This window comes from Phytophthora cinnamomi (assembly GCF_018691715.1).
Source record: "Phytophthora cinnamomi strain GKB4 chromosome Unknown Contig55, whole genome shotgun sequence".
Taxonomy (NCBI): Eukaryota; Oomycota; class Peronosporomycetes; order Peronosporales; family Peronosporaceae; genus Phytophthora; species Phytophthora cinnamomi.
Genome location: NW_027150988.1, coordinates 425551 through 450504, shown reverse-complemented (window position 1 = coordinate 450504; position 24954 = coordinate 425551). Strand labels below are relative to the sequence as shown.

Here is a 24954-nt window from a genome sequence, read left to right as displayed (position 1 = left end):
GTCGAGTTCTCGGTCGACATGTACAGCCCCACGAACCACTGTAGACGCAGCGAGACCTGCGTCGAGACATTGTCCACGCGCTCGTACATGGGGAGTTTGTCCAAAAGTGCTTGAGGTAGAAGATGAGCGTGTAGAACTAGATTACCGGTAGTGAGGGTCGACGCGCCCGTGAAGTCGACGAGGTCGAGAAAGTGGTCGTGCAGGAAGATCCAGCAGCGTCAACATGCATAGCCGCAGCACGTTGAGCTTGCCGCGGTACTCGGCGAACTCGTCCTCGCACTTGACCACCACGTGGAGGTTGTCCGTGTAGTTGCACTCGAAGTCCGGGGTCGCCGGCGACGCGACGGGGACGGATGAGAGCTTCTCGACGATCTCGATGCCTTGCTCCTGGTCGACCGCGGGCGCGTCCTTGTGCGTGCCCAATATGGACCACTTCGCCATGAAGAACGCGGGCATGACGATGGTCGAGAAGGCGATCACAATGTGCACGTGCATGAAGATGTAGGCCACGATGACAGCGCCGCTGTTGAGGACGAAGCCCAGCGTGGACATCGCGTACGGGTCAGAGGTGTTGGTCGCCGAGAAGAGCAGGTTACCAGAGATTTGATAGCCTTCGGAAGCGTACCCCGCGAAGTCGATGGCCAGGAAGAACACGGTGCCGACGCCCATGCTGACGATGATGATGCACGACATCCGCTCCGGCTGCGAGTGTTGGCGCTGCAGGTTTGGGATCACAACGGTGGCGCCGTAGGCCAAAGCGAGTAGCACGGGCATACCGCCCGCTACCGGCGGCCGCAGCTAGCCCCTCGCGTCGCTGGAGGCGGTAACAGTGGTTGAAGGTTCCATTGCCAACTCCGCGGCGTGCGTCGGGTCGTCCTGGTCGTTGCGGTACAGCTTCACATTGAAAACTAATTATTGGAATAATGAATCAGCCAATAATGACATCAACACACTAGAACACCCGTATAACTACATAATATGCAATATCAAATATTAACACATGTCTTCCAGTGTGGGATCCGTGAGTGGTTGTTACAGCGCCACACAGTGCCACGCCACATTGCCACGAGCCCGATCCGCTCAAGACGTTCACGCCAGCTCCTGTCACAACAGCGAGCGGAGACGCCATGCAGGCTGTGGGAGCGGGCGGTGAGCCCGCCCCGCAGCTACCGAAACGGACGGTCGGACGACGTGCGGCCACGACCAGCGGTGGGGGAGGGACGCGCCGACGGTGGCCAACGCAACAAGCTCGGGAGACGGTGGAGACGCCATGCAGGCTCTGAGAGCGGGCGGTGCGCCCACCCCGCAGCAAAGGGACGCGGGCAAGTCAGCTGTGATCGGAGTCGAGTAGCTCGCGCTAGTGCAGCCGTAGCGCCCGCTCCTGACCCCAGCATCTAGCCGGCGACATCACTGCTGCACCATGATGTCCGCCTGGTTCGTCTTGGTCTTCTTCATGAGCGCCTTGATATTGCCCATGACCGTGGTGGTGAACTGAGGAGATCAACGCGACACCTGCTAAGCCGAGCGGTGCCCCTGCGAGTTGCTTGGAGGGGGGGAGGCATGGACCGCTGGAGAAGGGAAAGTGGGGGCAACACGAACTGTGGCCGCATAAGAGCATTTCTCTAAACAGCTAAAGGGCGACACAAAAAAATTGGAAATTCTTATTTTTGGCTAATCGTGATTTTTGAGTATTTCTACCAATACATATTTAGCAGTGTCAGCCTGTCGCGCGTTATCGAACACATAGACTGTACAGATCGGTTTTATGATTGCATTTTCCTCATCTGTTATCATCTCTGAGGCTCCGACCTGAATATTTTTGTGTCATCGGAGCCTCCGACATTGGCGAATGAGAGGTTAATAAACTTTCCCCTTTGGAAATACCCTGGGTTTCGCCACAAAGCTAGCTTTGCGGCCTCCTCACAGAAAGCTATTTTCACTAGCTTGAAAATAACCATTGCAATCGTCGTGGCTTCTCGGTGGCGGGGGCGTGCTTTCAGCGGCACCAACATGTAAAGTCTGCATTGCAGCGACTCCGCTGCCAGGGAGTGGCGTGGCGGGTTAAGCACTAGATGAAGCTCACGGCTGCCGTGACCAAGCTTTGGAGGCCAGTGTCGCCATGATTGCGGCTCAAGATCAAGCTTGGGCTCGGGTGCAGCGTCAAGTTGCGGTGTTGCTCTGGCTAGAGTCCAATGAGAAGAGCAGGAGGCAACCGGGCACGCGCAGTAGCACCTATGGGCTACGACAAAGATTATGGCAGGAGAACAGTTTCATCTTGCCGAACTAGGTGATCACCGGGGGACGCGCGTTATAGCGTTCTTGCGTATTATATACATCTCTCAATTCTATTAGGAACCATCGGATCCATAGCTCAATCGAGTAGCCCATCCGGTTTAAGTGACAGCGATCTAGTATCAGCGCTTGACTGTATTCTCCTATAAGTACTTCTTTTCGCACGCCCACCGCAAAATCGAGAGCTGTTCCGGGCGATGCACGGCTTTGTAATAATAATAATAATAAGAATAATAAGAATAATAGTAATAATACGCACACAGCAGGCAAATGTGTGTGAACGTCTTGCCTCTGTAGGTGGTAGGCTTCTCTAAACGGTGTATCACACTCCAAACCGAGTCAGTCCCTTTCTTAGGCAGCTTGTGAACGATGTGATTTGGTTTGAGCTCCTGTGAATCACTGCCAACATTGAAGAATCTGCTCACACACGAGCAACTGCAGAACCTGCATTCACAATGTCTTAGAGGAAACAGATCAGACGCGAAGATATCACCATAGCATTGTTACCGTTTTGATAGGTCGACATCTGGCTTCGTGAAGAGCTCTTTGCTGCACACTGGCCGCCACAAACTGAGCAAGGAGATGTATCCGCTATCTCGCTCCAATGACAGTCAAACTTAGCGCACTTCATGGGTGTGTTGCTTGAGCCGCAAAACGAGAAATGCGCGAGTGGGGGAGGCCGCGAAGCCACCAATTTTCGCGCCCTTCGAAGATCTCACATGGGTTGAAGTTTGGGGAACTATAGTAGTGCTAACTAGTACTACTAATGGCATTTTTTTCTCTCTACTATTCAATTAGCACTACTAATCGGCCAAACCACCAGTACTATAGCATAGTACTACTAATTAGTAGTGATACAGCACTACGAACGCTACTATTCTGGGGTCTGCTACCGAGCCCTGCTCATGGCAGAAGTTGGAACGTGGAAGTGGGGGATATAGGCTATTTTCATAATTGTGACGCCAAATTATGCCTTGTTTCGTAATTAATACTAACTTAACGTCTGGCTGTAGACGGAGATTCCGCGACCAGCGCACCTGGAGATGGAGGTGGAGATATACTGGAGATCTCCAGTAGGGAAATGACGCGACCAGCCCCTTAAGATATGACAATCCATCAAGGGCCAACACAAATACATTTGTGGGATATGCAGCTACCGCACTACAGACCTAGCCGTGTGGCTGGGCTGAGCTCCCCAATGAGGGTGGTAGCTGGTATCCGTCAATGTGATGTCGCCGTGTTTGGGGCACCGCTGACCATGGATTAGCCACGATGGCTACCGACTCCGTACACAGGCGAATGCACGCCCACCGCCCGTGGAACAGAATGGTGAGGGCGTCGATTCTGGAACGATACACGTTTGTTGCGCCGCCAGCTCTGAGCAATTACGTGCTGTAGAGCTTGGGGTTCTCTCCGCAGGCCAGTGCCGCATCTTGGATTGCGTTCACCACTTGGGCTGCTGACACACACCTTGGATGGCCTTCGCAGTCGCTGTAGATCGCTGCTGGAATGTTTACCGAAAGGAGTCGCCTGGACAGTGCGAGCATGCAGACCTGTGACCCACGGCTGTGGGTGGTTTGTTGGAAAGCTGAGACCAGACGCCAGCAGGAAATGGCGGATGCCGAGTAGTGCGGTCTTGATCGTGGCGCTTCGCACGGGTTGACCCGACCCGAGGCTGTGAATCCTGCTGACACGATGCGACTCGGGAATTTTTCCCGTGGCCACATCCGATTGCCGAACTGGGTGGATACAATGGAGTTTTGATTGGTCGCCCTGGATTGGAATCCAGTGGCGTACTGTGTAACACGTGGAGAGTGATTGCTTGAGTGGAGATTTGGTACTACCAGTGCTTGCAGTTAGTGTGAGCTCACAAGATCGGAGATGTGCCTCTGGATGGGCGCTCATATTCAGCGAGGAGTAACACATCCTGTCCGTCCGCCGACACCCTCACCGCAGGAAAAGCCTAAGGCGTAGAAGTGTAGTCAGAGAACGTATCCCGGCTACACCTTGCATTGGCTCCGTTCAAGACATCGAAGCAAGACCAAACGATCCCCCCCCCCAACAACATGACCCCGTGCATCCAGATGAAGATTCACGGTTAACCGGACTGGATGGTGGCATCCCGGATGGTGACACACGGAATGAATAAGTATCGCACTGAATCGAGTCGATCCCCGGATGACCACCGTGGATGTAGTCAAGTGAATACCCATCCAGTACAAGCTGACCATGATTACACTATGGAGTTTGTTCCCAGCCTGAATAAGACCAGGACATACCCGTCGACACTGTATTAGCCGCACGTCGGATGCCGAAGGCCAGTTCGATTGCGAAGACTCGATGTACCCAGATGCCGCTGTCATCAAGTGATGAGTGATGCCGTGAAGAAGGTCGACGTCAACAGATCAAAGCATAGTCAAGTCCAGTCAAGCATACTGAAAGCTTTATTAGAAGTCAACAAAGTGATAGAAGATAGCTAGTCAAACCTAAGAACAATCAAGAAACCAATTTGCCGAGAACCAGACAAGTCCCCCCGCAGAGAGCAGCTCGACGGTCCCGAGGACGACGTCCAGCACCGCGTGGAGGACAAGCTGCCCGGAACATTGCCCGGGGGCCCAAGACGACGGTCGGTTTGAGCCTCCCCGACGTTGCGAGCGTTGGGTGAGTGGCTTCTCGATTGTTTCAAGCCGAGGCGGGCAAGGACTGGGGTATCGCACCCTGGGGTGATCTGCTCTAGCTTCATAACCAAGTTGCCACGTCCATTCCATATTTCCCTACTGTTGTCTCAGGTGGTTGTTAGCGGTTACCCCTGCGACTGAATTGATTTACTGCTGTGTGATAGGACTGAATTTTGTATTGTCTTATATTTCCCTTACCTAGTGAGGGTGGTGCGCGAACGCTGAGTCGCATCCAGTACTAACCAGTGTACTGGGTGAAGACTCGATTGTTGACTGGTGTATTGACCCCCACCCAAGGGTCTCAAAGAATAAGTGGTGGCTGTATATTGTGTGACGTTTAGCTCGGAATTTTATTTCTGTATTTGTGTGTGGTTGGTTATTCTAAATTACAGGTCTGACTGTGACTCCTACCATTCAGTCTGATCATACCCCATTCAGGACAGTCCCGTTGCATTTCTGTATACTCAATTCGTATATTATCAACAACTTCAGGTGGCAAATCCGGTCCGCAAAACTTAAACGTACCGACAGGGGTTGACACAAGGACGCACGCCAATACTGGATCCCCCGATCCAGTAGTCCTGATCCCGTCCCAGTTCCAACTCATCCAGTGGGTTGGTGACTGGAGCGTGGTGACAAGACACCAAAGGTACTTCGGGGAATTTCCATTTTCCCACGGCACTCGCACTATACACCTGGACGATAAAGGCGTTCACCCGCCGCGCCTCACTGCACTCGGTGATGAAGTTGGAGATAAGGCTGAGTTGGATTGCCACGGGCAGGTTCGTATCCCAAACTGCTCCGCGGCGGGCTAGCCACTCCTTCCAGAAGTCGAACGCGCGACGGGAGGTCTTAAATGAAGATGCAACAATGGAGTGTTCTCGCAGATGTTGTGCCAGACTGTCTCGAGATATGCGACGGAGGGAGGGGACGGCGCCTGGGACCAGCCACGAGTTCGATTGAAAAGAATGAGAGCGTGCGCGTCGCTGTTTCACCGCTGCGATTCTGCGTCGGCAATCGAGTTCTCGATGCCGGGGATATGAGTGGCGGAGAAGCGCAGGCCGTGCTCAATCTCCCATATGCCAATAAGTCTGATCAAACACTGTGCCCGACGGTTGCGGGAAGCCATCTTCATTTGCCAGGAAACGGCTGTGGTATTGTCAATGCGGAAGTGGACGTGAATGGGACTTGGCTGCTGCTGTTCTCGGTGCCACTGCGGAGCCCACGCGTGGATGGCAAAACCCCATGATAAGAATTCGTGGAAGTTGACGTCGAAGTCGTTCTGAATGCCCTCGTGGAAGCCAATGATGAGATGGCTTCTGTACCGTTGAATTGGTATGTGAGATACACCTGAGACAATGGAACGGTTGCGCATACCCCCTTCGTCGGATGCGTCGGTCACGATGGTGATGTAAGGGAGCCCGGGCTGCGAAGTATTCGAGCGGGCCCCATTGAGGGATGGAGAATCAAGAAATTGCCACCACCACACGAGATCGTTTCACATAGCCACTGAAACACGTCGATCTCTGTGTAAGTAGTGTTTTGCGCTCCGTAGACGATGCAGGAAGACCCGAGCTGGTCTGATGCACGTGACCATGTGTTGGAGGGAGCCAAAAAGCCTGCGATAGCCGTTCCATGACAGTTATACAGCGTTGAACACTTGTGAGCTGAGTTGCTTCGCCTTCGCTACCTCATTATCGCGTATGGAGACCATGCAGGCGACGGTGTCGGATATGAGGCCGAGAACCTTTAACTTCGTGGATCACTCCGAAAATTTGTCCTCGTGAACGGCTGCGCTGCCCACCACACAGGTCGTTTCCCAGCAGAGAGAACGATTGATGTCGTCGCAGTTCGATCCCGCATCGGACGTCACGTTGACGTGATCGTCAACCCAGTGCCATTTGTAGAATCCAGGTGGATGACTCGCGTTACCAGTCGAGCGGTGGATATGGGCCGCCGCGTTGCCTAGGATGCAGTACATGCCAAGAGCTTCCAGTCCACCCAAAGGCAACGGATAGGTCGATCATGATCGCGTTGTTTTCCGGGATGTGCCCTACAAACATGTGGACGCTCACGCTGTGAATGCTGGCATTCCGGTAAACGGTGGCGACGTCGCCAGCCATCAGCTTGACGGCGTGGGTTTGGTCGGCGGTGCGACATCGCATGATGTCTTGTGCGATGCTGGGGCAGTGCTCGAAAGTGGTCCTCGGGAAGGAGTCAGGATCTGTGTAATCATTGACTGAGCTGTGGACTGGATGGGATGTGTCGTGGATGACACGTCTCGTGGTGAGTAGGTCGCTATCCCCTTTGTCGACGACGCCGAATGAACGGACAAAAATCTCGGGCCAAATGTAAATTATGTTCGAGTCGACGACGATGCAGCGGAATAAATCTGGTTCCTTGCGGATGTTGGCCCGGAGAACCTGGATGCACTCGGACGCCGAGGGGAGGTTCCAGGGGAAGGACGTTTGAGTCGTCAATGGAGTGGTCAGGGTCACTCGCACACCCTCCTCCGCAATTTGGACGTGATCTTCAATGGGTGTGTACCCGGCGCAGCAACGGCGCAGGGCGGCAGGCAGTATGGCCTTGTTGGGGCGATAATCGTCCGAGGTTTGACCACGAACCAGCTCCACGAAACGTGCCAGTTGCAGTCGCGTCCGCCGGATGAACTCGGACATCTCCGATTGCATGGGTTTGTTGAACCCGCATCGCGTTGCATCGTCCAGGGTGCCCGGATTGGCACGTCTTGGGAATCGTACGCCATCCGCACTGAATGCGGTAGCGATGGTCGCGTCTCTGATGGACCCCCAGAGCTCGGCACGCCGCTGGCTAGAGTCTTGTAGGCACTGGAGTGCATGTGCTGAGGGAGGTGGCAGGATCGTAGGGACCCTAGAAGCAGCGGTGGTTGCAGGCTGGGAAGGACTGAAACACACACGTGAGCAGCGTTAGTCACGCAAGCATCGGTGGCATGCTGGGAGGAGCTCTCACCGGCAAATGCAGCTCGCGCGGCACTGTGCGTTTGGTCCGGTCGGTTTACCGCCGTGCTGGTATTCGGCGTAGGTCCGTGGGTGCTCGCCACGGGTGGGGTGTCAAGCGCGTCGGCGGTACCATGGCGGTCCATGGAGTCTCGTCGGCAGGTGACGGCGCACTCACCGTTTGGTCCGCCTCGGCAGACACCACCGCCCGGCGTACCGGAGGCACGGTTCCAAGCCGTTGGTGCTGCGAGGAATCAGGGCATGCACACTGATCGGCATGCTGCTTGGGCGGGTACGTGGAGAGGCGATGCTGCAGACGTTGCGACTGCTCAAGCCACTCCGGGGCGACGACGGTCGGCGCGGTGAGGCGGGCACGGGAGCCACCGGTGTGTTGCTGAGCTGTTATAAGTACATAGCCCTAACGACCGAGTTAAACTCGATCCGAGATGCAGCCGCCAAGAAGTCGCGCCAGAAATACGGAGAGTCATTCGACAGGTGCACGTACACCACGCCGAGGTGAAGGTTAACCTCGTGGAGCGTGCGGAGCTCGCGACGCGGTGTGTGAGCAGGGTAGTTGTCCATGTTAGCAACCACAAACTCGCGACGGCGATGCAACGGGCGAGACATGAACTCGTATCATTCCGCCAACGTAAGAAGCCCTTGGATCGCACTGAGTAAGTCGAAGTACGATGTGCATGGTGAAGCAGGAGGTGCAAAGGCGCTCGGGCCGAAGTCTTTGCGATGTCGGCGCCGGTGGATCCCGCCTCGAGCCGGGTCATGTGGTCCGCACGTCGGTAGTGCAAGACCGAGGCACCGTATCGGCGAAACCGTGGTCCAGCTGTGGGTGCGTGGACGGCTGGGCTATCATCGAATGTGATGCATTCGAGCAACCGCATTCGGTTGACGAAGGACATCGGCATTTCGTGCGCGCCTCTGTCGGTCAGCAAGTAGGGGTACAGACGGTGTGGAGCAAGCATGTGCACTACTGCAAGCACAAAGTCGCCGCTGGCGCGCTGGCTCCGTGTTGGCGGCGGGAAGTACGCTGCGCGTAGAGTCAGGACCCCTTCTGCTTGAAGCAGGCCCCGGTGATTCGGAACTGCCCAATTTGCGGCGGCGGGCCCAAAACCTTCCTTCGGTGGCGGGAGACGGTCAGGGACTGGGGTTGGAAAGGCCGTGACCTCTGTGAACCCGAGTGGGACACTAGCTGCTCCGTGTTGCTCTTGCTGGACACGGGATGTGGTCCATGGTGATGCCTTGGAAGGGATACGTCGTGACGATGTTGCCTGGTGACTCGTCTTTGATTGTAGGCCGGTCCTTCGCCGTCTCGTAGCCGGTGCATTCCCCGACGTAGCGCTGGACACTCCGGAAAACCCCAGGACCATGGAAGTGGCGTTGTACACGTTGATATGTGCGGTGGTGTTTGCCTTCCAGGCTAGGGATGGAGGACGTCATCGCGGAGCGTCTTGGGAACGACCAGATTCGCAAGTGTGTCACGGTCTTCGGCAGCCTCGTCGCCTTTCACACAATAATAGAGGAGGCTGCATTGACCTTCTGCATACTGGTGAGCGATCTTGTGACAGTCCTTCCCTACGAGCCTGTAGAGACCCTCAATATCACTACTCAAGTATTTCTTCAAGTTTGCGATCCATCCTTGTTCATCCTGTGCGACCCGAATGCGGTCTAGACGAAGCCGATGAACCACAAGCTTTTGCAGAACTTCCGGTGTTCGATCACTGTTCCTCTTGCTCGCTCTACAGCGGAGCGTGTCGTTACTGTGATGACTGGTGCTGCCCAACGACCCGTGTTGGTGTCGTCTGGCTTTATTGCGTCGGGCTCCGGCGTGTCCGTGACGCGGTTACCAGTGTCGAGGTCTTCGTTGACGGGGTCGCCGAGGGCCTGTGCACCTGAGGCTAGTATTTGGGGCAGGATGAGCACTCTCAAACGGTTCAGTGTCTTCAAGTCCTGGATCTCGTCTGGGTTGTGAGTGCTCCAGCCGCCTTGCTGCTGTAGAGCCTGTCCAGGCAACAAGTCAAGTCGGCGCTCGCATTCCAATCCTGACGTACGTGGAGAAGTTCATGACGGACCACGTTTGTAACGTGTTCCGAGCTCGTTAGAAGCTTCAACCCCGGTGACTTGCACTCCATCTTATCCTGCGTATATCGGATGCCAAAATTGGAGTACCCACAGACTACCAGTCGCGCGACCCCATCCAATTCTTCCACGAGACAGCACCCGAGGAGCAATCTCCGATACTCGGCCACATGGACAGTGAGGTCCGTCTCGTAACCATATGTGGCTTGTACGACCTCCCAGCCAGGCAGCTTCCAGACAACTGCGCTGAACGCACCGCCCTCCCGCTTAGCCTTAGCTGAGACGTCGATGCTCATGTCGTGAACCTGTCATTACAACCGGAACTGGGATGACAGTTACCGTCGTCACGCGTTTCCGCGGGGCATTTCCCTCCAGAGCGGTATCAACGAACGCTCGGGGTATGCTGTTTACGGCCAGAGTACCCAAGGATCTCCTCTTCTCCCTTCATGGGACGGGCAATTCCGGGCCTCCACGGGGAAAGGAACGCGGGCGACTGTGAGAGTCGGTCCCGAAGTCCCTTGAATCGGAACAATCAAGCGAGCGTCGTTTGACGAGTTAAGACGCGGATCGGCAGGCCGACCAGCAGCGTATAGCATTCACACAGGTCGCGCAACAGGGTTGATATTTACTTCTCAACAACACTGTGGTTCAAATCGTTGGGCTTCAGGGCGCTGCTGATGAACTTCACCGGCATACACAACACGTCGTGGACGTGAGCGAGCATACCTGAGATGACCTAGTCACTGACATACACGATTACGACGGATTCTCGACTTGCGTCGAACTACTTCAGCATCGGGGTTCCGCCAAGCTTGGCCTTGAGTGCGGCGAAGTCATGTGTAGCGTGGGTTCATTTTCCTGCTCGCGGTCTTCGGGCTTTGCGACGTAATCATCGAAGGCTGTCTCCGTCAGCGAGTACAACGCGGTCGCGTAGATCGCGAAATCGGCGATGAATCGGTGGTAGTAGTTATGGCTATCTTGGAAAGACTGCAGACCATTGACCGTGCAAGGGAATTCCAGCGTCTTGAGTGACTTGAGGTTCTTAGACTTCGCCTGGAGGCCGTGCTCCGACTATATGTGGCCCGGGTAGTCGACCTGGGACATTCCCCACTCACCCTTCTCTACGCTGATGACCAAGTGCCACCGTTCGCAAACATCAGGCAAGCGCTCGACTTTCTCCCATAGATCGCCCTACGACGTACCGCCAATCAGAATGTCATCGATGTATGACACCCGTCCCAAAACGGGGTGGATCCGTGAGGCTTTCGGTTCTCCATCCTCGAAGACGTCCCTGGTACTGCCGTCCGGGGACAGCTTCAAGAACCCATTGAGCGCGTTGTCAAGCAACATTTGGTATAGATGCGGCGCATTGCACAGGCCGAAAGGCATCCGCACCCATTCGTACAAGCCCAGCGGGGTGACGAAGGCTGAGATCAGCAGGGCCCGGTCTGTCATGGGGACGGTCCAGAACCCGGTAGCCACAGCGAGGGAGCGGTACCACAGATAGTTGTCCAGGTCGTCCAACACTGCTTTGACGAGTGGTATGGGTTAGATCATCAGCTGCGTGAATCCGCTGACCACTCAGTGGTCCCTGCAGAGCCATCGACGCCGTTTTTCTATACAATCACGACGATAGGTGACGCCCATAATGACTACGACGTCTGAATCCTGGCCGCATTGAGAATTCCCTTGATCAATTCCGACACCTTCTATCCAAATTGCGGTGGGAACTTTCGGACGCGTTGAGCTATCGCTCTCGCATCACCTACTTCGATGTCGTAAACAACGTCCACAACCGCGGGCGGCAAGGCGTTTCCTTTCCCGACCAGTCATTTCCGTCGCTTCCAGATGGTCTGAAGCAATCGATATTCTTGTCGCGCGGCTTCTTCGGTCGACTCTCCGGTCGGCGCCCCGACGTGAAGGTCTTTCGATCTTCACCTCGGCAGTCAACGAGAGGTCCGACAGCACTGGTATTTCTGATGCGAGGTCTACGGCGATGAGATCTGATCATTCATGGATGAGTACCGCGTTCTCTTCCGCTTTATCTGGTCCGACTCGGTTGCCTGTTCAGGCTCAGGCATTGCTTCCTTCTCGCCTTTTCCCGTCGCAACTTCTCCCGTCACGACTGGCAGGGTGTTGGGTTGTGCTTCCGGTTCTATTCGAGCCGATTCTTTGGTCTCTTCCTCGAGCAGCGGTCTCGGCCTTAGTCCCATTGGAGCTATGGCGACGGTACTCAGCACTGGGATCGGCCTTTGTCGCGTGCCGGGCTGTTCGTATTCCATCTTCGGCTTCGGACGCAGCTTCCGCTTGGACGTCGGGTAAGTGACGCGTTCGACCATAGGTCCGTGAAACCCAGCGGGAATCCAGGTCTCGTCTGCAGCGCACGTCGCGCCATATGCCAGATTTTGCCATTCTTGGTAGCGGCGAGACCCCAGCTGGGCAAAACCTCGCGCTCGTGGGAAATCGCCAGTCGGTGTCCACTACCCCGGCGTCTTGTGGGCGCCATGTGTTATCGCAAAGTCTCCTACATTCGTCACGCGCAGGTATGTTCTTCACCTGACGTTACCCTCACAGATGTGGTGACCCATGAATCTCCTCTCGGGACCCACAGGAGCGGCGTGTTCCGATCTGGCCGAAGCAGGAACTTGTACGCACGTCCCGGGTCCAGCCTTACAGGCGCCTTAACTTTCACCGGACGCATCTTTGCGCCGTACAGCGGTCTCCCCCCGGTCAGCTGAATGCGCACCTCGTTGCGGAGGCACGCTGTGGCGTCCGCGGTATCTACGCGCACACCAGCCGGCACCATGAAGTTCACCCCCAAGATCGCGGGTTGACCAGCCAAGTCTCCAACCCCAATGTGCATGTAGTACACCAGGTTTCCTCCCAAGGCAATCTTGGCTGTCGCTCTCCTCGCTGTGAAATATGTTTCATCGCGGATTCCCACACACGTTTGCCTGATGTCAGTGTCGATCAAACAGCATACCGCACGGGCAAACGTGGTGTCCAGGGTGGTCCTGTATCAAGCAACAGCAGAGCGTGGCGATTGTCCAACTTCCCGTGAAGCTCGGCCTGCTTGTACCACTGGTGCGGCGCGTAGTGTTTCCAGATTCCATGACGTTCTCCTGGCTGCAAGTTGATCTTGTTCAGGGGCGATTCCCGCGAATACTCATCGTCCGTCGGATAGCTGAAACACGGGGTGCGCGTTCTCGCGTGGTTTGTTCCAGGTTGGATTCACATGTGTTATCATTCAGGGAAGTCGGGCTCTCACTAACCGCCTCTTGCGACTTCTTCGCCATATAGGCACAGACGGAAACAAGTCGCTAGTCTCGTACTGGTTTCCAAGCCAGCGAGCGAACTAGTTTGTCAACTTGTCGGCTGTCGGGGACAACATCCCCGCGTGTTTGTGTGGGTCATACCACTGGCGAAGTTGGTTGAACAATTCTTCGAGCAGGAATTCTCCAGCGTCATACATGTCGCCACAGGACTTGCACACTTTCAAGCGTCGGTCCGTCGGATGGCGGCCTCCACCTTTCTGGCATGCCAACAGGCGCCAGCAGTCCGCGGCATTGTGGCGACGCGAGCCGCAGTAACGGCATCGCGGACAGTCGCGTCCCGAGTCTTCCGAGTCAAAGTTTCGACGTGTTGCCCTCGCCGGGTGGCGCTTGCCCGGTGACGAACAGTTTGACTCGCTCCTCTTCATCGTCGTCTTAGTCGTTCAGGGGGTCGTCGTCGCCGTGACTTTCGCGTTCTGAGTCGAATTCGTCCGGCACGACTAGAATCGCATAGGCCGCTTGGGCCTGTTGGGGTGGCGGAGTTGGCGGCTTCTGACGGAACTTGCTCGAGCCGAAGAGGACTTCTTACGGTGGGCCAGCCGACGCTGCCGAGCACGTGGCTTTTTCTCCAGCCCAAGAGAAGCCGGGACTTCCATCAGAGTGAGTCGCGAGGCGAGCTATTCTTCCTGAGTGTTCAGCGTCTTGGCGAAGTGTTCTACATGCTCTCGCTGCTCCCTCGCTGTGCCATCGGCGTACTGGATAATGGCTCTCAGGTCAGCAACGCTGTGCCGATACAAGTAATCCAGCAGAGTCTCATCGGGGCGTTGCGCCGCGTGGTAGTGACGACTCGCCATCGATACCCCTTTTCCGCAGTTCTGGATGCGAAATTGTTCCGTCGGTTCCGTCCATGACGTCTTGACCTATTTTGGGAGCTAGGGGTATCATTGACGTGCCGGACCGTTCGTCAGGTCGCTGAACAGTCCGCAGACTTTGTCTCCGGTCATTCCGTCGCAGCGAGCTGCTGATTTCAAACGGTTGAGTCACGTCAGGGCATCCCGAGTCGACCGCGTCATTTCCCATCCATCGCACGACCATTTTTATCGTGGGCAGCACTTTATCTCTTCGACGCACTCAGGGGCGCTCTAAAGAGGCCCCGTGGTATGTCCCGAGCAGCAGGATGAGTGGATGTTCGTCGGAACGAGTTCTATCAAGGTAAATCCCCCCCTCACAAGGCGTGGACGCAGCAGATTTGCTTCGCCACGTACCGGTCAACGCCATCTCAAACAAGCAGCCTCTGTCCCTCCATCGAGTCAATCGAATTGCTCGACCGCTCACTCGCAGAAGCGAAACAGGCGAACGACCAGTCCGCCCACGGTCAGCCTCCCGTAGGTTGATCTGGTCCTACTTGTCAAACGGTGATCGAGATTGCCGTCTTGGCCCGATCTCGATCCGACGCCCCTCCCACCGCCGTCAATCAGCTTCATCGACCCGCACCGTGACCGGCCTCCCAGTGTTTACCGAACGTCGGTCATCGGCCCCATATTCTGAAAGATCGCGATCGCGATTTTCCTCGCCTCGATCATCGCGCAAATCATTTCCTACTGGTGGAGGGACCCCCCCCCCCCTCCCTTGATCGCCTCCTAGATCTCTACCGGGCTTACGTCCACGACTGTCCACCATCAACTGCGAGGTCTTGATACCCTCTGGCTGGATATTCTCGCAGCGGATCCGAGGCATGACCGAACCGGCTCCCACCACAGCTTATCAGGACGGTTTGATCACGGGTACTAACATCGTGGCATTGCTAGCCGATCGTCCACGGCAACCCTGATGCGCCACTAACGTTCTGGGCCTGCATCGGCGGGTCAACTTCGGATTGGGCCCGATCGACGCCGCCTGCCTGGCATACCAGCGACAGAATATCCGGTCATCCTGGAAGTCGACCCATAATCTCTCGATCTCTCAAACGCAACGTCAGCAGGATCGTGGTGGTAGAACGATACCGCTGTAGCTGTCGCCCTCCCGGTGGCGAATAACTTTACCAAAGCTACTCGGTCAGCACGTCGTCTCAGAGGCAGCGGTCTCGCGTAGGTAGGGAGCGTCAGCTCTCAATGACTAACCAGCCCGATGCTGGCCCTGCACGCTCTCCGTGCGAGGGATAGGGACAGTGGGGAGGGAGCGATTATCGGCGACCGCAACCCCGGTAGGTCTTTAGGCTGCTCCCCGCAAGCGTTCCGGTTTACATGCAAACATGCAGCGGACTCGGGGCGTCGGCACAAGTGCGCTAGCCGATCCCCGTGTCCCTCGGCCTCGACGCCGGCGCGCATACCGGCGCCGCTGCCCCCTCGGTCTCTCTCCGAGGCCCCCAGCACCCTACTGTCAATTGAAGTATACGCGATCTCCTACCCGCGTACCTCGCTCCGTTGCGGTGCACCCCACTCAGACTAGGCACAACAGCACGACCTCTGGCGTCCGGCTGCCAAGTGACTTTTATTAGTCTCGATCAGATGCCGGTCCTGCACCAAATCTCAACTGAGGGTCGAGCGGCAGACCGCGGCTCGCTACCCTCCTACATCTATCGACCACCTACAAAGCCCGGCGCCCTTTACTACCTACTGGCCCTCCTTGGCCCCGCACTCTACGTCGTCGCCCCTCCTGGCGTTGCACTCGTCCCTGCTACAAGTCGTTATCGGGTCACCCCTCCCGCGATCTTCCAGCGCTCTGTCCTTCAATGTCGACTCGACATCTCCTCTCTGCCGATCCTCCGCTACCCTCACCGACCATGGTGGTAGCCTGCTGGCTCGCCGTCGTCACCGCCCACTCCGTCGTCACATATTCCGTCACCAGCCCGTTGGTGTTCACCACACTTCTCACGTCGTCGTCAGGTCGATCACCATCTCGTCATGTCCTCTCGTCACATTGAGAGCACCACTACTAGACGCCATCCCCGGCTGTGAGATCGCCCTCGATCTTACCCGCATCCAAGAGCTCCTCAAATTGATTTGCGTTGAGCCATCGTCGCTCCGTCGACTCACCGCGTCTCGCTGCATACTCCACTTCGTACTCCACTTCGTAGCGACCTGCGCGATTACGCGCGTGCCGTCGTGCCTGCTCCACAATGTATCCCGCTGTCTCGACTTGCAGTAGGGCTGGCATCGGCTCCGGTAGTCGCGGCCTACCCCGCCCTCGTAGCAGTTGCACTGCGCTGCCTGTCTGACCGTCCCCACCGTATACTCCGCCCTTGTCGCGGCCTCGAAGTTCACCGTCGGCACGCACTCGTGCTCCGCCTTCATGTCGATCTGCAGCGCCCTCGACGTCACCGCCGCGTCCTCCAGGACTTCCCTGTGCACCGGCCTTCGCACCGCTGTGTAGCCCACGATCCTGGTCTGCATCAGATTCTTCCGCTGCTGTGGACTTCTGCTCGTCACGTGCAGCCTGCCATTTTGCCAGTCGCGCTTCCCGCGCAGCGTCTGCCTCTTGCCTTCGCCGCCGCTTCCGATCTTCCTCGTCTGTGGCTTCTGCATCTGCCTGCGCTCGTCGCTTGTGCCGCTGATTGTTCACTGAGGTACGAGATCTCGCGGCCGCCCCCGCCGTGGTGCTGCTACTTACGTCGCTACTGGCTGCCGCTATTCCTGGGCTCGGCGCTGCTAGCGCACCGCCACCTCTTGTAGCTACCGTTTCATGTACTGGTCCACCGGCTGCTGGCTGTTCACCGCCACTAGCGTCTTGGCCAACGTCACCTGAGCTGGCTAGCATTCCTTCGCTTCCGCCGGCTCCCCGTCTTGCCTGCTCCATACTCCGCTCAGATTCAGTCGCCCGTGTCGTTGCCTCAGGCACCGACGGTTGACTTCCGCCCGCGATGACCGCTCTCGGAGTACCCATTATGTCTATGCTGTCGCCCTCTTCCTCAGCCAGCTCTGTCAATATTCGATCTGCCACAATACCCAACGAGTCACTCGGACACTGCGAACTTACTAGGAAGCTTGTGTGCGTGATTAACCGCTCACCATTGTCGTCTCGAATGACCTCCCAATTGTCATATCCAGCATCCTGTACAATTTTCGCCGGGCCCACCCATTGATGAGCCAGTTTGGTGATGCCCTTGCCGCGGGAGCGTTTCAGCACCCACACTAGATCTCCAGGCGCAAACGCTCGCACCTGTCTAGCTTGCCTATCGTAGTACCTCGCGCGTCGTCGCTGGTCTCGCTCCAACGCCACACGCGCTGCCTCCGTGGCCTTCGCCATGTTCGTCACTAATTTGCGGTGATAATTCGCGTGTACCCCAACCTGCGTGACGCCGTTCACGCGCAACAACTCGTTAGGAGTTCTTAGTCTTCGGCCTAGCATTAGCCCATTGGGGCTGTACCCCGTGCCAGAGTGCCGCGCACCATTGTACGCGTACGCAGCACAAGGCAACCAGTGATCCCAATCGTCCTGTGCCTCAGCCACGAATATAGCAACCATGTCCTTCCAGGACCGATGGAACCTCTCTACCAGGCCTAGTAGTGCAGGCCTATACGGTACAGGGGTGATTTGCTTCATCTGCAACATGTCCACCAGCGCTTTAATCACCGCGCTATTCAATTCCGGCGCGCCATCCATAACGACCTCGCGCATGGGGCCGTACACCAACACCAGCTTTTTGACAATGAACCGGGCTATATCTTTCGCCGTGTGGCTCGGGACCGCCGCTACCACTGCAAACCTCGTAGCATAGTCAACTGCGGCTACGACGTACCGATTGCCGTCCGCCGTCATTGGCAACGGCCCTGCAACGTCTACCGCCCACCGATCACCAGCTTCTCCTACGCCCTGACTCCTCAGCGGCGGGATCACTTCCCTCACCTTCGTCTTGCGAGTACCGCAATCTCGACAGGACTGTACCCATTTTCGAATCGTAGCCCTCATGTCTGGCGACCAGTAGTTAGGCGTTATCCGCGCGTACGTCTGCGGAGTCCGTAGATGACATGCATAGATTGAATCGTGGTTCTCTCTGAGCACTTTGGGCCAGAGCGACGCTGGCAATACCACTCGTCGCCTGCCGTCGGTCTCCACAATATATACAATGCCGTCGTCAATCACCACAGACTTGTCGCCGTACTTGCCCCTCTTTCGCAGGTTCGCCACCATCCGGTCGTGTGCTTGCTCACTCCGAATCTCACTATCCGCCAGCTGGCCTTCACCGCCGACCGCTGCTGCACCTGGTTGTCCGCCAGTCACCACTCGCACAGGTGCTCGTGACAGAGCATCTGCCACCACATTGCTAGCTCCCGGTCGATAGACTACTTTAAATTCATACTCTTGTAGTTGAAGTGACCACCGATGCAATCTTCCCGTCAGGTCTTTCGACGTCATCAGCCATCGTAAGGCTGCATGATTCGTCACAAGCTCAAATCTCCGTCCGTAGAGGTAGGGTCTAAATAAATTCACCGCCCACACCACGGCTGCGCACTCTAGGTCCGTAATGCTATACTTTGTCACTGTTACCGAGTTAATCTTGGACGCATAGGCTATAGGTTGTTCACCATCACCCTGGTCCTGCGTGAGCGTCACCCCTAGGCCCACCGTCGAGACATCGGTCACAAGTTTGAACGGTAGCGTAAAGTCTGGATATGCGAGGAGAGGACGTTCCGTGAGCTCTCTCTTTAGGCATTCAAACGCTGTTTGCTGGGATTCTCCCCATTTCCACACGACGCCTTTCCTCAACAGCATCGTCAACGGAGCTGCCTTGCTCGCGAACTCCGGTACAAATCGTCTGTAATAGCCTGCCATATGGACAAATCGCTTGACTGCTGCCGCATCCGCTGGCACCGGAAACCGCCGCACACTCTCAACCAAACGCTCCATCGGTCTGACGCCAAAAGCATCAAGCTCATGTCCTAAGTACTCTAGTTTTTCGGTAGCAAATGAGCACTTGCTCGCCTTCAGAGACAATCCGGCCTGCTGCAGCCTCTCGAGCATCATGGCTAGCTCCACCACATGCTGTGCCACGTCGCCTCGCGAGAACACGATAACGTCGTCTAGGTAAACTAAGCAACTACTCCATGTAAACCCTCACAGAACTGCGTTCATCATCCTCTGGAAGGTGCCAGGAGCATTTGCAAGCCCGAAAGGCATCCGAATGAAACGAAACAGCCCCCGCCTGGTAACAAACCCAGTCTTGTCACGATCTTTGTCTGCCACGGGGACCTGCCAGTATCCTGCGTGCAAATCCAAGCTCGTGTACCGCCGTGCACCATGTAAGTTGTCCAGAGTGTCACTGATACGAGGTAGGGGGTAGATGTCACTTTTCGTGATCGCGTTAAGCTGCCGATAATCAATACAGAACCGCACACCTCCATCTTTTTTCTTGACTAACACGACGGGGAATCCCCATGCTCCACAGCTCTCCTCAATGACTCGATCCGCCAGCATTTTCTCGACTTGCTCATCAATAATCGCTTGCTCCGCCTGCGAGTACCGTCGCGGTCGCACCTTGATCGGTGCTTCCGATCCTGTGTGAATTTCGTGACTAACTCCTAGCGTAGTCATCGGAGGACACCCCTCCCTAGGCTCCAACAACTCAGGGTAATTCCGTAATAACATCAACAGCAACTTCTTGTCCTTCTTCTCCATGTCACCGATTGCTAAGTCGCCCTCGTTGCTCAACGGTTCCGCCCGAGCCTTCGCCACCTGCTCGACCCACCGCCGAACGCGATCACGTTCAAACTCGCCGTCCAGCTCCAACACCTTGATGACATCTCTGGTCGGCGACCACGTTCCCAAAGCCTCTCTCGACGGCAACTTAGTCGTTCGTCCCTCGAGGTTCATGATCGGAATCGTCACCTTGCCGTCGTGGACCTTTGTCAGCGTCGGCGCTAGCATTAAGTGGGGCTCGACCCTCTTGTCGGGGATGAACATGCCCTCAGTGCCATCTGCTGCCGACACCGCCAGCTCGACATTGTGACACGTGCCAGTCTGCACACGTGCACGCCGTACTAGTCGTGCCCTTGCAACACCGTTGTTTCGTCTCTCGCTGCACCGGAACGGCACGACCTACTTGACGTCCTCCTCGAACCACTTCATCTCGCAGGCCACGAAGTCAATCTTGACGCCCTTGTCGAGCATCCAATTCTCACCTAGCAGGAACTCCGTAGACGCCCCCTCAACTATGAGCGCGTCCACTGTCATGATCTGTTCGTACTGCGTGCAGAGCCGAAATCGCCACACGCCCAACACTTTAGCGACTGCTCCCGTGAAGCCCTCAACATAGTCAACAGGTGGTGGCATGCTCAGCCGTTCTCCGTACGCTCGTCACGCTTCCCCCGCCACGCAGTACTGCGCTCCGGTATCTAACTTGATCTGCTTCTCTTCAGCACAGATCCGCACCCTCGCCGTCGGCAACGACTCCACTGTCGGGGCCTGCAGAGCTCGCAACTGGCCAACTCTGATCAGTCGTTCGCCGCCCTCGTAGTGGCGCACACGCGGGTGCGCGTACACGCTGCCACTGTGGTACGTGTACCGCCGCCGTGCGCGATGCAGCTTCGCCTTGTCCTGCTGATCGTCCGTGGCACTGAATGCCGTGAATACCCGCGCTTGTGCCTCACCCTGCGTCAACGCGCTAGCAGTTTCTTTCCTTCGCCGCTGGTGCGTGTCTTCGAACACGAAGTACGCTTCGTCCAGGTACTGCATCTTCGCCAGCATTTCGCGTAGCTCCCTGCGCTCCTTGGCCTTGGCCTTGCGCACCATCCGCTCGTAGCGCCGCCGTGTGCGCGACCGCCGCAGTGGCGTGTCGTGCACCACCTTCTTTTGGTATTCGCCTTCCTGGCCGAGCTCGTCACCAGCCACTGCGTTGTTGCCGTAGATCCCGGTCTGTGTCGTCGGTGCCACTGACGTATCACGCTGTGGCGCCGTCGTTGTGCCTTGCTCACGATCAGTCTGGCGCTGTCGCCGTGCTTTGCCCCGGGCGATCCTCTTCCGCCGTCGCCGTTCCGCACGGGCTGCCTCGTCGACGATCGCATGTGCTGACGACGCCTCCCTTGCAAGCGCCATGAATGTCTTGGCCGTCGTCGTGTTCTTCGTCGCCATCTCCTCACGCAGAGCTGCCTGCAGATTCTCGAGTGTGCCTCCGTCGCCGCATGTCTCACGCCTTGCCGAAGCCTCGTGGCTGACTCGACGCGGTAAGTCGCCGTCGGGTACACGCACGCCCACGTCGTTCTCGTCTTTGCCGGATGTTCCGCCGTGTTGACCGCCACCAGTGTCCCCATATTGAGCATCGTCACCGTCGCGAGAAACGTCACCAGTATCATGGGCCTCCAAACCGCCGCCATCGTCACCACGGACTCCATCGTTTCCGCCGCTATCACACTCGTGGTCGCCACCGCTACTCGTCGACGCCGCGCGACTACACGCACCGCCATCTCCACTTTGAGGAGGCACACAGGCATGTGCTGCGCCTTCCACAGCTTCGTCCGCCTCCTTGTCACTTGTCCTCGCTTCTTGTGTGCCAGTGTAACGGGGTTACACGTACAAGTGGCTGCAAGCCACTTGTGAATTTAACAGATAGGTTATCTGTTAAACGTTTTGGATACTTCCTCACATTGGTGTAAGACACACCGATGGATACATTGAAGTGGACCACCACAGTGAGTGGTCCACACATACCCAAAGATCCTATTGGTAGAAAGCAGCATCTTTCTACCAATCAGAGTCATGCATATTAGCGGGGCTCTGACAGCCAGCCGCTGTCAACCCTTTCATAGATGATAAACAGTTTTTAGCAGATTTTAGAGGAAGATCAATTTACAAGCAATACAGTTCTCATTTTACCTTAAACTAGCTACTTGGAGTCTTGTCTAAGTTAACTTATATTTGTGTACTCAAATATAATTAACCTAAGTAATTACTAAGTACTTACGCTTCCTCATACACGTTGCGCAACGTGTAAGCTAAAGTAGTGAGTCAAGTTAGACCCACTACACCTGGTAGCACTTTGTAGTCCGTCCAACGACCGACTGCTTGACGTTCGTACGCGGTGTACGAACGCGGAGCCGAGAACCACATGAGCACGGAGGTGCCCATGGAGAGCTCCAACACGCCTGCAACGCATGTTGCACGCGCTGACTGCCCCCACCTATCTGACCCAGAGTGGGAGGCCCTCCAACGACTGTCAACAGTCATTGGAGAAGCGGCGATAGCTACAATGCTGCGTACGCTATCGCCGACGGAGCAACATGGTGTTGCTCTGGGGTTCATCATGAAGGAGCAGCGTGACGCTGCTTCCTCAGTGACGGCGTCGTCAGGGACGACACCGCGTGCTCAACCATTAAAGTTGAGCGTAAGCAATTACGTGGGAAGCGAGGGCGAGCCTCTCCTCCGATGGCTTGTCGAACTCGACACAGCCATAGCGGCTCGACGCATCGTCGACCCGCTGTCGAAGGTCGCGTTCGCCATGTCCTGCCTTGGCGGACGCGCGAGGAGTTGGGCGTATGGACGCCGACTCTCCGATCCTACGTGCTTCAGCACGTACGAAGTGTTCAAAGAGGAGCTCAAACAAGCGTTTGAGCCCCCGCAAAACGAGTTCCGGTCGAGGGCGGAGTTCCTCGACCTTCAGCAGGGTAAGCATGACGTCCGTGCTTACGCGCAGCGCGCACGATATTTGGTATCAAATATCGTGACTAACCCGATTGACGAGGCGACCAAGGTCGTCACGTTCATGAAAGGGCTTAGAGATGGGCCTGTGAAGACCTATCTCTTCCGAGAGTACCCGAGTACTCTCGAAGCTGCGATCACTCTTGCCATGCAAGAAGAGTTTAGCCTGCGGCAGGCTAAACTGCATGTGAACGTGCCGAGGCCGCAATCGCGCCCGGTAGCGAGGCCGGGAGGTACAGAACCAATGGACCTCTCGAATGCAACAACTGCTGGTTACCAGCAGCAGGGAGGTAACGTGCGATGCTTCCGTTGCGGAAGGATCGGTCACTTTGCACGGGAGTGCACAGCTCCCATGCCCCCTGGAGGTGGCCGTCGTGGCGATGCTAGGCATCGCCGCGGACCAACAAAAAACGCGAACATCCAGTAGGCGCGGGGTGCCCTACTGGTAATGCAGTCGCGCGTGCCGACATCGGGCACGCGACACTGAGGACTGCAGCCCCCAGTGAGACCAGCTCTCACTGCAAGAAACAAGATGACAGGCCGAACCTAGTCATCTTGAATGTTTACTCGAAGAGAGCGAGTGACTCTCTTCGATCTTTGGTAGATTCAGGCGCGTCGAACAACTTTGTTCGACTACGAAGCCTGTCGAGACTTGACTTCGAGGAGGTAGATACACCTCGAAGTCTTCTGGAGGTACGACTGGCAACAGGTGCCATCGTGAAGACCGAGAAGCGCGTCGTGAACGTGCGCTTCTCGTACAAACAACGAGTGTTTGTCGAGCACTTTATCGTCCTGGACCTGGACGATAAGTTCGACGTAGTAATGGGCATGCCGTGGCTTGCACGGCATGATCCGGTGATAGACTGGAAGAAACGCACGCTCGTGCGCTTCGGCCGCGACAGCGGAACAGAGAGCGATGGCCCTGTTACCGCAGCGCACGCACCAGCAGGTGCGCGCGGCTCACCAGTCGAGCCAGCGCTTAATGCTGCTGTCCCGGAGTGCCCAAGAAGTGCGCGAGGGCGCGCACAAGTGAGACCCACGTCGGCAATGCTGCCGACGTCGGAAGAAAAAGATGTGTTGGTTCCGGGAACCAACACCCACGTTCAAGCGTGCAAGGGACAGTCCCTGACCCGAAGCGGTCAGGTCGACAACGACGCGTCGGCTCCGGGAGCCGACGCACCCTCGGTCATGAGGGACTCCGCCAATGAATGGCGTCGAGGTGACGAAGGCGTGTCAACTCCGGGAGTTGACGCTGCAAACAGTGCGGACGGTTGCAAACGTACCGCACTGGCGCAATTTGCATGCTGTCGTGCAGCCGGGCTGCACGACGAAGCGCCATGCGATCAAGCCGGGCTTGATACCGCGCGCCCGCAGACAGGGTCTGCCGGCGAAGGGACACATTACCGTGCAGCCGGGCTGCACGAAGGAAAATGCGGTCAAGCCGGGCTTGATACCGCGCGCCCGCGGACAGGGTCCGCCGGCGAACGACTGTCCACGGCCGGGCCTGGACAAGAAGAACGACTGTGCGGAGCCGGGCTCCGCACAACAAGAAGACGGCGCAAGCGAAAAACGCTGCGCAAGCCTCGGTCCGGGACCGAGACGCAACAAGAGCAGCCTGCTGGGCAGACTGCGGCGGTGACACCGAATGTCAAGACGCTAAGCGTCTTGACGCGCACCGATACTGGATTCCAGTATCGTGACATGGAACTCGCTAGTCCTCCGACGACGGCGTCGGAGTTGACTTCGCTTCCAGCCATGAGCTGGAAGCGCTTCACGCGCGACTTGCACGATGGACGCATCGAGCAAGTCTGCGTTCTTTCGGACAGCGAAAGAACGGCGAGCGAGAGCGAAGAGCTGAGGCAGCTCTTCATGGGAAGTACCACTGAGAGTGAAGACACTCTCAGTGCGAAGACGAAGCGAGAGCGCTTCGAGGAACAAGGTTGGGACTCGCTGAAGTCGAGTCCCTATTACGAACTGTTGAGGGAGTACAAAGACGTACTCCCGGAAGAAATTCCT

General features: G+C 56.6%; 3 protein-coding genes across 3 annotated transcripts; all 3 read right to left on the bottom strand.

Moving 5' to 3' along the window:
* Positions 1-1407: 1407 nt before the first annotated feature.
* Positions 1408-16700, bottom strand: IUM83_12820 (uncharacterized protein; the record flags this gene model as incomplete). The annotated part of the gene is made up of 2 exons (XM_067937465.1): positions 1408-1491; positions 16536-16700. The coding sequence occupies 2 exons, from the start codon at positions 16698-16700 to the stop codon at positions 1408-1410; spliced, it is 249 nt and encodes an 82-aa protein (XP_067788197.1).
* Positions 16701-20343: 3643 nt separating this feature from the next.
* IUM83_12819 (RNA-dependent DNA polymerase) lies at positions 20344-20577 on the bottom strand (the record flags this gene model as incomplete). The annotated part of the gene is made up of 1 exon (XM_067937464.1): positions 20344-20577. The coding sequence occupies one exon, from the start codon at positions 20575-20577 to the stop codon at positions 20344-20346; it is 234 nt and encodes a 77-aa protein (XP_067788119.1).
* A 24-nt stretch (positions 20578-20601) lies between these two features.
* On the bottom strand, positions 20602-21375 carry IUM83_12818 (RNA-dependent DNA polymerase; the record flags this gene model as incomplete). Its single annotated transcript, XM_067937463.1, has 1 exon — positions 20602-21375. One exon carries the CDS (start codon positions 21373-21375, stop codon positions 20602-20604), a length of 774 nt encoding a protein of 257 aa, XP_067788118.1.
* Positions 21376-24954: the final 3579 nt, after the last annotated feature.